General features: G+C 40.8%; 1 protein-coding gene across 1 annotated transcript in view; it reads right to left on the bottom strand.

Moving 5' to 3' along the window:
- gpr39 (G protein-coupled receptor 39) overlaps window positions 1-15358 on the bottom strand; it is a 45364-nt gene extending 30006 nt beyond the window's left edge. The window contains exon 1 of the mRNA XM_080902332.1: window positions 14140-15358. Within this exon, the coding sequence (XP_080758458.1) occupies window positions 14140-14923 (784 nt within the window). The 5' untranslated portion in view covers window positions 14924-15358. The remainder of the gene's footprint in view (window positions 1-14139) is intronic.
- Between the last annotated feature and the right edge of the window lie 261 nt (window positions 15359-15619).

The raw sequence follows: 15619 nt of genomic DNA, 5'->3' as shown, positions 1-15619 counted from the left end.
TGACTGAACTCTTTTTGCTGTAGTTGCGGCAGCCACTTTTTGATCCCAAGGATATTACAGGTTGCCTGGTAGGAGGCAACTTGTCTCCATAAAGTCGCGCTAAAACTGACCGGATTCTCAGACTGGCGAAGCCAATAATTGCTGTTTAATTTATAAATGCAGACAGAATGACAACACACTGGAATTCATCTGAGTTAGTTTGCACAACTCTTCTGCAATGTGTCTCTTTGCTGTTTGCTAACTGGCTGTATTTCTATATAAAAGCCAGATTATCAAGCACCTATGTAATTTCGCAGTTAAATCACCATTCTTCAGTACTACCTCACAATTTGTAGAGGAAACTGTTGAAATCTATTAAATTCTGGCTGAACTAAATGCAAGTACAGTGTTCCCTCGTTTATCGCAGGTTTTACGTTCTAAAAATAACCTGCGACAGGTGAAATCCGCAAAGTAGCGATCTTTATTTTTTACAATTATTATAGATGTTTTAAGGCTGTAAAACCCCTCACTAAACACTTTGTACACTTTTCTCAGACAGGCATGAACAGTTTCACACGTTTCTCTCTTGTTTCAACACTCTCAAACTCCAAGCCTTAGTAGAATAATAAATCCAGTATTATAGAATGAAACCAAAGATCAAACCCTGTTTTCAAGTCCAGAACATGGGAATAGAGCAGCTAATTTAACATTAATGAATCAATGGTACGGAAGTGGAGGAAGCAAGAAGAATGAGTTGAGTAAAGTTTGACTTATCTGACTGTTTGGTTTCACTTAATGCGCCTTATAATCCTTTGACGTTGACACTGTTGTGTTGTCTTCTGCTAGCGAAGATTTATATAAATTTGACAAGTTGTACAGGAGACACGGCAAGAGATTGATTGAAAATGGTCTACAGCCAATCAGGATGCAGAACACAATGCACTGTAAAAAAAAAATGCACACCAAAAAATCCGCGAAACAGCGAGGCAGCAAAAAGTGAATCGCGATACAGCGAGGGACCACTGTATGTTCATTTGAATTTCTGGGGCTTTATCACAGTTAATTACCATTAACACAAACACATTGCATGTGATTACCAACTTGACCCTATTCACCTGCAAACTGACAGCAGATCTTACGGCTGTATTATCGCCATCTTGATGCACCAATATCAGCAACGGTCTTTGGTCTTAGCAACCACAGCAGCTGGGAGCCAATTTATAACAAAAACAATTTGCCTGAAGTTTTTTACATAGAAGTCAAAGACCGTAATAAGCAAAGGAAGACTCAAACTTTAAGTTACAACCAGATTTTTAAAAGAATAATAAAGCATTTCATACATGTAAACGGCTGCTTTAAGCATGTGTAGCAAAGTTCTTTCTCTCTGTTTCAGCCAATCAGCCTCTGGAGTGCCGGTCTTTGGTCCAGAAATGGCATTAAAATGGAATTACTCAATGCCAGCTGGCTTTTTCTAAAATTTATGGAGCGTATCTAGAGTGCACTTTACACTTTATGACATTTTTTAGTGCAACGAAATAATTGATCACTGTTAAAATGGACAGCTACAGTAGATAATTGGCTAAAAATCATCACAGATTCATAACATGGAAAGACAACGTTCCCACTCAGATGAATAAATACACAATGAATAAATACGCAATACATGATGGACAAAAGGTAAAATATACATGTTGAGGTTTGGAGGAATTTGAGGGTTCACCTTTTATAAAAACGGAGCGATCCAAAAACAAGACACAAAATCCAGATCTCTAATCACAGTGTGCCAAACAATCCACGTGAAGGTTAGGAAACAATCCAAAAAGAAATCCAAGAGGAGAACAAACATGAGAAGATGAGAAATCCTGGAAAGCCTGACAACAAGTACTAACAAGACCACATTCGAAGTGACAGAGTGAAAAGGGTGTAAGTTTACAGGGTATATATTTCACTGATAGGAACAAGAGTGGCAGGATAACAAATGAAGGAAGCAAAGTGAGTGCAAGGAGACTTGGGATTACAAACCAAAATAGGAAATGACTTGAAATAAACCCGCAGGAGAGTTTGCTGATTCACAGAGCGAACACATCCATATTTTGGAGGAGGTGGAGGTGTGGATGTGGGATAAACTAAACACAGGACTCCTGAGACTGAGGTTTATGGAGACAGCCAGCAGACCTCGATTACCATCCTGTTGAAAATTTTGTATTCTTTTTGTTTTAGTTTTTCCTTTTTTTCAGTTCCACCTACTGGTTAGGTTTATGTACTAACACCTACTTGAATAGGTTTGGGAACTATAGTGAACTTGGATAGGTTTAGGCCAGGGGAGGGCAACTCCAGGCCTTGAGGGCCTTTGGAGCACTTCAAGACATGTTGAGAAGGTCATTCAGCCATTCAAATCACCTGTGTGGGATCAAGGACACATCTAAAACCTGCAGGACACCGGCCCTCGAGGCCTGGAGCTGCCCATCCCTGGTTTAGGCATTAAATATACTTGAATGGGCTCAGGAATCAAAATAAAGTTGGTGTGGTTCAGGAACTCTCTTTTAGCGCCTAATATTTGTTTTAATCAGGAAACCCTGATGTTGAAATTCTTCAGTTTGAGAGCAGATGTTTTGTCACTTTAACTGAAGATTAATGCTAATGTTGTATGTCTGTGATTTGTTTTTGCTAAGCTCTAACACATGAGCCCTGCTGCAGCCAAAAACTTTAGCCCTCACAGCTCTTTTTTTTCCTAAGCTCCATCACAAGTGGCCCCAAAGGTCAAAGGTCACAGGCCAAAAGCCAAAAGCAGCTCAATAGAATTAATATTCATTTTACAAATGCTGGCTCTCAAGCAATTAACCTTCTGTCCTGGACGTGATGTGCGGGCAACTTAACGTGGATGTTCCCTGGTTTTAATTACTCTCCAAAGTCGCCGGGCCCAGCCGGGATTTGAAAGTTATTTCAAAGTAAAGTGCATCAGCGGCAGGAACGGGAAACATCTGACATCAGCGTTTACGACAGAGTGGAATCTGTCACAATAACAATATTCAAATGCAAACTGGGATCATCGCTGCAGTCGATAACAGACGTGACCTCAAAGTTATATTCAGTAAAATGTAATATTCCATTACAAAGATGATGAAGTCGAGTCTGCAGTGGTGTTTATGCCCGAGCTCTTATGAATTTTGTATTAGTAAATATTGAAGTTTTTTAAATCATGGTCAGGTGATTTTCTTTAGGAATCATGAAAATTAGTCATTCCTAATAAGACTCAAAACACCTTCCTTTAAATGTGGATGCAATAAAGTGAGAAATAAAAACTGACTTGAAAGTGAGCCATAAATAATATTTTTTTTAAACCCAGAAAATCCCCCCTATATCTGTTCTCATCAATATTTATTTATGCATCAATATTCTAGTCTGTTGGTAATAAGTGGAGGAGGGTGTAGAGTTGGAGTGTGTGCTCTGAACAGCCCACACGATTCCTGCTGAAATTAAGTACAAGCAAACTGTTTGCATAAAAGACTATCACACACTGAGGAGTGTCATTACACGCCGCCTGATTAAAAATCATTCAGGGCTGTCGAGTTTCAGTCTCAGACTTGCACTTTTTTCTTTTTAACAGCATTTTTTCTGTGCACCTTTTTTTTTTTTCTTTTTTTTTATAGGATATAAAATGAGAGACTGAAGCTCAACAAACTCAAAATGCGTTTCTCGTATCAGCAGTGGCTTTGCTGGAAGGTGAACGCTTTCGGTAAACAGCCTGAAAACAGCAATAAACCTCAATTTTGTAATAAACATGTCTGATACATGCTGAGACTCTGAAGCAGGGAGCGTTACTTTGGTTACAAACACAATTTTCTCCTCAAAATCCTTACTCTTAATTTTGCAAAACACTACAGTATTCATGACTGCATGGTTTAGATATGGTAAGTAGGCTTATTTTGAGACAATAGGCAAAAACTCAACTGAAGCGCATTACAGAGAAAAAGTGAGGCATGTTCTTCAGACCGAATATATGCATTACATCTCAGTTTTTCTCTGCTCTTACTCATTATTCACAGCCCATTCGAGCCCTCACTAAGAGCTGAATTTCTCCAAATATTAGGTCCATTTTTCAGCTGATTTAAACACAGAACGTGGGGAGAAAACTGAGTAACTCCGGAGCATTTCTCATTGTTACTGAGAAAATGAGAATTGCATCACACTCATCTGCCACTTTATTAGGTACACCCAAAGGTCTTCTATTGGACTGAGATCTGTTGACTGTGGAGACCATTTAAGTACAGTGAGCTCATTGTCATGTTCAAGAAACCAGTTTGAGATCATTTGAGCTTTGTGGCATTTGTGGCATGCACTCCTGCTGGAAGGAGCCACTGTGGTCATTCAGAGATGGACAACAGCAACAATACTTAGGAAGGCTGAGGAGTTTAAACAGTGTTTAGCGGTGACTAAGGGACCAAAACTTTGCTAATAAAATATCCCACGTACAACCACACCACAACCAGCCTGAACTGTTGATAAAAAGCAGGATGGATCCATGCTTTCATGTTGGTTGCTCTAAATTCTGCCCTTCTACCCTGCCATCCAAAAGTCCAGCCAAAATCAAGACTCATCAGATCAGCCAACACTTTTCCAATCTTCTGTTGTCCAATTCTGGTGAATCTGATTGCATATTAGTCTTTTCTGTTCTTAGCTGATGGGAGTGTTGTAACAGGTGGTTATTTGCCTTACAGTTTTCTTCTTATTAGTTTCAAGCAGTTTGCCCATTCTCCTTCGTCATCTGGCATCATCAAGGCATTTCCACCCAGTGAAATGGATATTTCCTCCTATTTGGATCATCTTCTATAAAACCTACAGATGTTTGTGTGAGAAAATACCAGCAAATCAGCAGTTTCTGAAATACCAGCCCGTCTGGCAGCGACAACCCCGCTATGTTTAAAGTCACTTTTCCTCATTCTCATACTCAGTTTGAACTTCAGCAGGTCGTCTTGACCTACATGCCTAAATGCACTTGAGTTGCTGCCATGTGATATCTGCGTTAACGAGAAGTTGAACAGATGTACCTGATGGAGTGGGGGGAAAAAAGAGAAGCAGATTAGGCCCACTTTAAAGGCCATTTCCAGTATAATATTCAGCACTGTCTGCCAATCCAAATGATCATGACTGCAATCCTTTAATTAACCAGGAACATGTTGATTTTATGTCCTTTTCATTCTCACATCACTTTCACTATGTCTGGCATCATCATCATGCCCACCTTGTCACCATCGACCATGAGGTAATACCAGTGAATCCGCATTCAGAGTCACATCGACACAGAAGCACAGAAACAAATTGTGTCCTATCAGGAATTTAAGCCACACAGTAATTGTGACTAACGGATAAAAACCCACTTTATGAGCTGGTTTTAATGCAGCCGACCCTTCCTCGTTCATTTATGTGAGGACAAAGATTCTGTCTAATACTTATTATGTTATTAGGCTAACAAGGGTGTACAATTGGCCAGTAATTGAATCAGACCACAGTGGGAGTGAAGCAGTTTTCTGCTCAGGAAAACAGTGAAATTATCAGGTGATAATAAAACCAGAGACCTGGAACTGAAAATATCCTGAATGTGAATCTGTACTTTCAGATGATAGTGGCGACCGTATCTACTTGCTCACGATTCTCCTCATGATCTTTGGAGGCGGGAACTGCTTTTCTTAAATAAACGAGTAAATTATAACATCTATAAGCTTCTAATTTCTCTTAATTTTTTATTTGTCAAGTTCTTCGAGACAAAGAAAAACCTGAGCAACATAATCTGCTGCCTCTCCTACACTAACTACGGCTCCACCAGGTCGACTGGTTGTCTTGTGCTGCAGAGCTCGATGAGCACGGTGTGGTGGGGAATTAGAATAGCAACCTCATGGAAGCATGTGACAGGAAGTGATATTCAGGATACCTCCTGAGTGCTTCCCAGGTGAGGTGTTTTGGGCATGTCCTGCTGCTTTGATCTTCTGTAGATCAGTCTTCTGATCCTCCTGAAACTGAGCAGAATAAGAGACCTTTGATGTCGAAGCAGCGAGCGATTCCTGATTGAGCTGCACATTTTTTAGAGGCGGGTGAAATATGCACAGAATGCACAAAAGTCTAACAATTCTTAAAGAAGAAGCCCAATGAACAGTGAATTAGCCTTTAATTAGCAATGCTTCACTTCTGCATTCTCACCTTTCTTTAACCTTTGTGTCCCTTTTGAAATAGTGAACAAGTTGATGTGGTTGGTTCTCAAGCAGTTATTTAAATGAACCTGTTTAGGACGAGGGGGGAAATCCTTCCTCTAAACTTCTATAAAACTCAAAGGTTTGTTTTCCAAAGATAAGTGTTTTACTTTACCATGAACTCAAAGAAACTTTCTTTTATGCACAATGCTTGGAAACCACGGGTTAACGTGTTTTGTAACTTCTAAGCTTATAAGTTCTTTTTAAAGTTCAGCATTTCCCTCAGAAGAATGTAAAAAGAAGTGAATGTAAAGTAGCATTAATGACAGTTTTCAAGGCATAGACTTCAGTTGGGCAGCTTGCCCATATATGTAACAGCCACCAAATTATTTGCACTTCACTTTGAGTAAATGTCGTCTAAAAGCATGTCAAACACAAAGCCTGACAAATGTTAACAGTGTAAAGTACGTCTTACACTACGTCTTTACATTCCTACAGGTCCAGTGTAAAACTCTCCATGCTTTCATGTAATCCCTGGCTTTAACCAGACTTCTGCAGCTAGTACAAGTCTGCACTTTGATACAAAAATTACATGTTCTACTAGTTGCTTATGAAGATGTGTACTTTGAGGCACAAGACCTCAATCTCCTCATAAAATCTCAGTATTCTTGGTCAGTTTCCCTCTCCCTGTCTTAGCCTGCCACAGACTGTAAAATGAGGATGGACAGAGCCACCCCGTATTTTGTGGAGTCCCAGTTTGAAGCTTGGAGTTGGGTCTTTTAGATGTGTTTTTCTGGAGCCATCCATGACCATATATGGAGGAGAAGATGGTGAGCAAAGACATGCATCCATGAAGCCCATACAAACACAGGTATACATACTAATTACTGCTAACAGACTCAGAGAACACTCCAGTGTCAATGGAAAAAACTGGACCATAGACAGTCTGAAGTCATGGCTTGTTTGTTTGGTTGGGGTTTTTGTTTGCCAGATTCTATTTTAAAATGCTCCAAAAGGCACCCACAGCACATCCAGGGGTCAGAATTCAGGGACTTCAATTAGCTGAGGCGAAACCTAGCAGACAGCTAGTAGCTATAGCCTGTGTCGAATACACCTGTCAGTCAAAGAGGCCACGCCCCTCATAATGTACACACTTTAATACAGTTAGAAGAGGAAAGTTATTTAAAAACAAAAATCACCCCTAAAATGAAGTCGCAACCTTCAGAACTGAAAAATGAAGACAAAGCCTCAAGAGTCAAAAACTGCAGTTCCTGTAATGACCACTTGAGACACACTCCAAAGATAAGCCAGTTCTAACAGACTCCCAATTTAAAATGTCCAACTGAAATAAACATGTTTACGGCTTGCTGCAAGAAACTGATCCTGGAAACCGGCGGGAACTGAGTGAGTCCAACATAAAAACAAACAGCCCGACATGCAGACAGTGTTTGCTCTGTTGGTGTCATTTTGGGTTCAGACCATCCTACAGTGTGCTCCAGCTCCATCTCCATTTCCCCGTCCAAATAGTTTAACCTCTGCCTCCAAAAAAACCAACATGGTGGGGTGAAGCTTTAAAATGCAGAGACAAAAAACAAAACAAATCGTGATATCACCTGTGGCTACGTCTACTTTTATATAAAGAAACTGCAGGTTTTTGCACTTTCACCTCAGTTTCTCAGCCCTGGAAGCTGCAGCTTGGTGTAAATGTCGAGCAAACCTTCAGCTCTACATTATCCCTCTCATATCTTTGTGAATTATGCAGAAATTATAATGATAACTGCCACTGGATTGCTCTGACCTGAAAGTGATTTTGTGCATCTTGTTTGTGCGATCATACTCAACCGAGTTATGTTTTAGAGGAGCAGTGTGGTTCACAAATTGCATCAATCAGCCCTACAGGCTTTAAAACACCTTAACTGCCTCCATTAGCTGAGTGTCACAGACTCTGCACTAGCTTCCCATTGTTTTCACATCACACTGGTTCTTTACCTCAGTCCCTCCCCGTCGGCCCCCTTCAGCCTGAAGTAAAACTCACAACAATTCACATTAAAAGTTTTTAAAATGTTTCACAGTATTTATACTTTCAGCACAAAAAAAAAAAAAGAATAATCGCACACAAACACCAAGGTTATAAAATCAATACTCTGAATGTGTGAGTTTTAGGAGTACATAATGGACTCCTGTGCTGTGATTCAGACACACACACACACACAGGTTTGGCTGGCGTTCAATGCCAGGCTGATCCAGCAGGACATCACAGTAGACTGACTCAAACAGAGGAAGGTGTGTTTGTATGCCTAAACAAGTAATGTTAAACCACTTAAATAAACAGACCACCCTGCCCATTTCTCTTAGCAGTGCGATAACCTTGAATGACATCATGTCCTGACATACGTCAGTACACAGTGAAGATTAGAGTGATCTGAGAGTTCAGTTTAGCAATGTTAAAGCACAGTGAACTATGGGAAAGCGACGTGTTGAAGTGAAACACTAATACACATGTGCAGAAACAAATGGCAGCTTCAACTGTCCCAGCTGTACTCAGGCTACCTAATTTAAGGCAAAAACAGTTTGTATAAGTCTAACAAGCTTAGGTCAATATATGGTATGAACGATTTTATATGATTTTAAACGGACTTGAGTAATTTGGGCTGGGCCTGAAGCAGCTACACGTGCCTGTACGCACTGAGTAAACAACACCAGCACTGCTATTGTTATTTTTGCTGTGGATTATGAAGACCAACATCACTACTATCCACTCAAACACCGAGATCTCAGCAGGTCTGTAAATACGAGCAGTAAGATTGCAGGTCAGCAGCAACGCAATATGACGCAACTTTGTGAGTCCGAACTGGTGACAAAGGAGGCGCAACATCCTCAGTGATGTAGCGCACCTTCTTCGTGGTGAATATGCATTACCACCATCAGGATGGAGCTGCAGGGCACCACCTTTGCAAAAATCTTTTCTAGCTCTGCTGAACAAGTCCAGGTGATTCATGAGGTCTTTAATGTCAGTAACTAGGAACTCATCATTGTTGTGGTTATATCTGTCTGACAGCTGCCACACAACACAAATGAGATTTTTAAAAGGATAATAAACACTATAATCCAGTATCATCTTATCTGAATGATTATTGTTATATTGAGAGGAGGAGTAAAAGAAAGGGAGTGCCAGGTGGCTTACACTGAGCCAATCAGCAGAGGGAGAGGGCGGTGCTCTGTGCTGCAAATACTTATCTCAACAGAAACTTTTAACAACTGTCAGTATTAAATGTATTTGCTGGGTTCAGAATACTTCTGTTTCTTCAGCCTCTATTAACCAACCTATGAATGTGACATGATGCTCAGATTTAAACAAGTGTAGGGCAGGTGTGAAATGGCTTGTTGTGATTGGTCAAAATTTCCCCGATAACAAAAAAGTTGTCTTTTACTTTTTTGTAGAAAAGGAAAACATGTTTAGGTTTGGTTTTTTTTTTTAATCTAAAGTTTTAATTCTGAGAACTGGAAATAAAACTTCTTGGGTCAAGTGGGTCAGCCCTGTGATACAATGTTGTGGTGGCAAGCGACCATTACGGTGGGTAAACCGGGGCCTTTAGGCAGCTTTCTGGAATTTCTGTCAGTATATTCAGGAATAGATCTTCAGGCTTCTCAAAGGATATCCAGAGCTCTTTGGATGTCTCTGCCTTTAAATGATCCCATGCTGCTCAAATGTTGAGGGCCGGGCTCTGGGGAAGACACACAATGGAGCACTATCCAGATATGCTTTTACTGCACTGGCAGTGTATCATTGTGTCATCATGCTGCAAAATAAAGTTGCTGCCAATCAAATGCTTTCCGAGGGTATTGCATGATGGATGGATAGAATTTTCATTAAGCTTCAGTGAACAGTAGATGGTTCAGATCACCTCTCAGTCTTGTTTCAGTTCTCTGCAGGATTTTGTCCTCTTTCATAAAAACATGACTTTCAGATACTGTTCATGAGCTGTAGATAGTATTTCAAGTCTGCCACTTCTTTTGTCCCCCACTTGTCCAGTTTCCTAAAACTTTATAGAGCGCATTGAAAACCATAAATGAATTTACAGGTAACGGCCTATTAGGACGAGTCTTTGAAAACTGTGTGTGCTGTATGAGGATTTTATCCAGAGGAATATGCTGGTATTATACAAAAGGAGGATTATTGTGGAATAAAGGTGGACCTCTGTTCACAGCCCAGTTTATTTTCCCCTGTTAGCAGACCAGCATCCACAGTTTTTAAGATATCAAGCTCAATTTAGTCCAATGGTACCAATAACAGCTCGAGTTGATTTAATTTAGGTGAAAATCAGTAAGAAATTGATATTACCCACAATTCTTCATGGATCGACTTCAAACACAGCAATATATGTGGCCTTTGGGGATATGAATACCTAGGCTGACTAAGAATTTGACCCGGACCTTCACTGATAGCACCCAAGATCAAAGGTGACCTTACAAAGACATTTCAAGAAACCATATTGAGTAATATATCATATAAAAGGGGATGGAGAGCGCTATGCAGCACACCTGTCATTAGAGCAGGGCGATATGGCCAAAAATATTTATCACGATATATATTTGAAAATTTGCGATAACGATATAACCGACGATATAATTGATGCGAGACAAAATACAACTCCACAACATTACTAGCGCAAAAAGACAACCTTCCATTTATTTTCACTTAAACAAGAAGCTGGTTTTTATGTACATTAAAGCTTTATAAAAATATAACAGTGCAAATGCAAATTCCTTGCTGACAGTTTAACCAAAAGGCATTTCCAGTAGAAATGGGCTGACATATCCTGAGCATAACCATGTATAATATCCACTGAAGTTAAAAAGAGGTGCTTTGCAACATTAAACTGCAGTGTGCAGTACGCATTTTTCGGACCATAAGGTGCACGGGATTATAAGGCACATTAAGCGAAACAAAGCAGTCAGATAAATCAAACTTTATTAAACTCATTCTTCTTGCTTCCTCCACTTCTGTACCATTGATTCATTAATGTTGAATTCTCTGGCAGCTGCTCTATTCCCATGTTGTTGCAGTATATTAATGACTAACCTCGTATTGTGGATGGATTATCTCAGTTGTTCTCCTGACTGAAGTTTGGTCCGTTTACAGCATCCTGCCATGCGATTGCATTTGTCTCTAACCATGAGGAACCTTCACGTTAACTTTTATAAGTGGAAAAGTGTTAGTGTTCGTCCTCCAGCTTCACTGTTTATGTTATGCTAACATAGCTGTGTCGCTAGCGATCACGTAGCACATCATTATATACCAGCTAGCCCAACTTCAGTAACCCTACAAACGTCACTGCTGTTTAGTTTCCCGTCTTCATTTATGTTGGAAGTGATAGCAGAGCTGTACGTTTGATTTTTTTTCAGAAATCTCTCAGTCAGAACATGCAATATCATGCTTAGGTAACTAGCGAAACTAGCGAGCTAACTTCCGCTAGCTTCCTGCTAACTTCTAACTCCGTTAAATGTAATAACTTTTGTTTTCATGGATGCCTGGAAGTTAAACTTCATAGTTACACCTGGTAAAGCAGCAATGCTGATCGTTTTATTAAAGATGAAAGAATTTAGACAGTTTTTAACTCTAAGTGATGCTGCAGTGTTGTTTGACCTGAAGCATACGGAGTTTAGGACCCAGATTACTCCCAGATTTAAGAGCATCTTAGTCCGACAAATATGACAATAACAACGGCCGCTTGCATGTTCTGCAAAAAAATGTGCTTTGTTGTGTATCTGATGGACAAACACCAAACCAGTTCCACATCACGGAAGTTGCACCATTTTTACAAACCAATTCTGGTTCATCTGTTTCACTCAACAATCGGCCATGTGCGTATGAAAACAAAGGCACTGCGCACGCGCGTTTTACTCCCATTCTATCGCGATATTTCATTTTCCTATCGTTGCCTAACATTATACCGGTATTACCGTGAACGGTATAATATGGCCCAGCCCTACCTGTCATTATGGTACCCTACGACATCACAGTGAAGCAATAAAGTTTGAATATACCTTAAAATCTCAAGTTTTTACAGCTTATAAAAGTCAAAGATTTCAGCCAGTTGGGCAAAGAACATAAAATGCAATATTTTAGTACGTAATGCTTGAATGCATGTTGTATAAATTGCTTTAAGTGTTCAGATGGAGTAGAAAATCACTATATAAGAACCAGTCCATTAAACAAAAGCAGGTTGATGTCAGCATGTTTTAATACAAAAAAAAACAAAATTTAAAACATCAAACAGCTCTTTGGGGCAGGGGTGATGGTTAACGCACCCATATTTAAAGTTAAAAAACCCCCAAAACAATTCAAAATGTTTTGTAGGTGTCGCTGGGACCAGGATAACAGGGGTTTAAAAGTTTTATTCTGTTAGTGTGCAGTTTAGCTCATGCACGTCCTGTTTCCTGTCAGTGTTTTGTGTATTTATGCGCTGAGTCTGCTGTATGACTAAAGGGACACAGTCAGTCTGCTGCCTTCACTGCAGAACATCAACATCCGTTAACACCTCCGAGCCTCTCCTTCTTCGAGGCCATTCCTTGCTCATATTCAGTGGACCCAGACAGAGCACACAGGACGTCCAACGTGTCATTATTCCGCAAACTCTGCTGTTAACATGTAGTCTGGGTTAGGCAGGTGCTGGCATGCCTGACTGCTCTGGTAGAAGAATTCCTCTCTGTGAGGTGTTTAGTGAGGTTTCACCCATGTTTTTGTCTCTTGTGATGATTTCATGTCAGTTTTTGAGTGGGAAGTATTTTTCTTAAGAGTTAAAACACGACCATGGAGCATTTTGACTTCCTCAACTTCAAGACTTCACACTGGGCAGCATGAAAACATCTCTTTGCAAGGCTAAAAGCTTAATAGAGATTTAGCTTTCTGGTGGAAGTCCATATTAAACATGGTCACACTTTTGGATAACAGACAAAAACATTATCGAGAAATTTAGACTCGGGAGAGTTCAAGTAGACTCAAGCACTTTGGTAAGAAAAGTCCACCTCTTTAAATTAAGCTGATCTTAAACTTAGATTTGTTTTCGCTCCTCCCCCTTTAAGACAAATTTCTTCTGATTGGCTGTCATTGCAAACAAAAGGTTTGAGAAGCAGATGGGTGGGGCTTCCGCACCTGAGATGATCATATTAGGGATATGCTATCCCCTCTTCATGCCATCATACAGTAAAGTACATTTACAGTTTAACTGTGCGTCCTTTAACTAACCAATCAGCATGTAGCAGCAGAATGCCAGTCTTCTTTGGCCGTGTTGTTTTATTTGAACTAAAAGACTTTATTGACATTTTATTTGTTAAAAACAAATTCAAAAATTTTGGATTTTTGTTGAGTTGTTAATAATTACTTTGTTCCAAAGGTCAGGGCTCAAACCGGGCCACTAAAGTGACTTCGATAATATTCCCAGTACAGTAATGCCAGCCCTGACACTGTCTGTGTGAATTTTTTTTTTCTTCCTTTTTTTTACTGCAATTTGTACGTGTACTTACACTTCCATGTCCTGGGGGTATATTTTCAAAGGCTGTTTGTTCTGGTAATAAAATAATTTAATAGGAAATGATATTTTGTGGTATTTCCACTTTACAAATGATGGCGAGGACAGTTCTAGAATAAACTCAACGCTTAAAGAAGGGAAAACTTTGGACAGTGTTTTTAAAAAAATTAATTTAAGCTGTTGTGATTTTTTTTTTCTGGTCCAGCCCACGATGGTTTTTTACCATTTTGCGGCACTGCCATTGGTTGCGGACTACCTTGTGATCGCCCTCTGCTGCATGCCTGACTGAACTGCAGCCAGGCAGTGGACTGGCGCATTCTGGTGTCATGATGTCGCCGCTTCTTCCACGTTTGTGGCATCAGATTCAAATTATTTTACAAATTTCTGCAGCTTCATCGGTTTTAAGACATTAATACAATACAATACAATACATTCCAACTTACCAAGAAAAACTATGGTCTGCTTCCTGGCTGACTTGACCTTTGAACTTTCATTGTGGATTGCTCTTTGATTTCCACTGGTGCTTCCTTCAATGAATCCCATTGGCTTCTTCAGGACCACGATCATAGCTCGGCACATGAAAGCCACGCAGACCAGCACGATCATGTACACGATGAAGGCAAAGAAGATGCTGATCCTGTACATCACCCAGTGCTCCCTCAGGTTGGTGCAGAAGGTCAGGTTCTGGACTGGGGTGCTGCGCGTGACTGGGATGTGCCCCTGCGTTCCCATGGTGATCAGCAGTGGCAGGGCCACGAGCAGGGCCACGACCCAGGCAAAGGTAATTAGGCCGGTGGTCCATTTTCCTCCCAAGGTTTTAAAGCGAAAAGGGTAACAGGTGGCGATGTAGCGCTCAAAGCTGAGCGTGGCCACGTTGAGGATGGTGGCATAGCTGCAAGCCTCAAACAGGAAGTTGTAGATCTTGCAGAAGGCGTTGCCCGACGCTGACGAGAAGGGGAACCAGATGGCACTGTAGAGCTCCACCGGCATGCCAATGAGAAGCACCAAAATGTCAGAGCAAGCCAGACTCACCATGTGGTCAGTGACGTTCTTCTGAAGGTAGCCCTTACGCTTTAGCACCTGGGTCACTCGGATAGTGACTGAATTACCCACAATGCCCGTCACCAGGATGAGGCTGTAGAGGACCGTGAGGAAGATTTTGATCCCATATTTGGGTTCAAGCTCTTGCCAGTTCTTCTCCTCTCCTCTCTGCACTTCCTCATTCATGGCTGTAGACTGGCGCGTCCAGATTTTCCAGGTATTGCTTTTCTTATCAGTCCTGCTGCGCGCTCTCCTTGCGGGCCGGTTTTTCCTGGAAACAGCTTAACTTTGTCTCAAAGTATTCCCGACTATCGCAGAGGTGGTAAACACGGATCGCTACGCGCACTGTGGAAAACTTTCTAAACAAAAACTCCGCAGTTTACCCGGCGTGCTTCCCCAGCCCCGGCCACCTCCTTTCTGCCTTCATGATCAGGTAGAAGTATCCAGAGAGTTTCCGCCCGTGCGTGTCCTCCTGTGGTTTCACCTGTGAGTAAGTAAAGTGTTGGGCAACATTTAAATTGCGCTGATTTCCTCCTCCCTCCGATGAGAACAGCCCAGTTAAACATCAAACACGAGCGCGGGTCTGGTTTCACCCCACACACTAAGAAACAAAAAGCAGGTGGGCCAACGAATAAAAACAAAAAACGAAGCAGATCAGCAACAGACTGCACGGCTCTGCTGACTTTACTCGGCTTTGTAAAGGAAAGAAACACGGAAGGTAATGTTGACATGACATACAGTTCAACATATGAAGCCCACAGAACTTTACTTCTGTTTGGGTCAAGTTGAGCTGATATATTATTACAACACTGTAAACACTTTGTAAAGTAAGTAAGTAAAGTTTATTTATTAAGCGCTTTTCATAGACAGGTAGTCACAAAG

This window comes from Rhamphochromis sp. 'chilingali' (assembly GCF_963969265.1).
Source record: "Rhamphochromis sp. 'chilingali' genome assembly, chromosome: 14".
Lineage (NCBI taxonomy): Eukaryota > Metazoa > Chordata > Actinopteri > Cichliformes > Cichlidae > Rhamphochromis > Rhamphochromis sp. 'chilingali'.
This window is presented reverse-complemented; position numbering and strand designations above follow the sequence as displayed.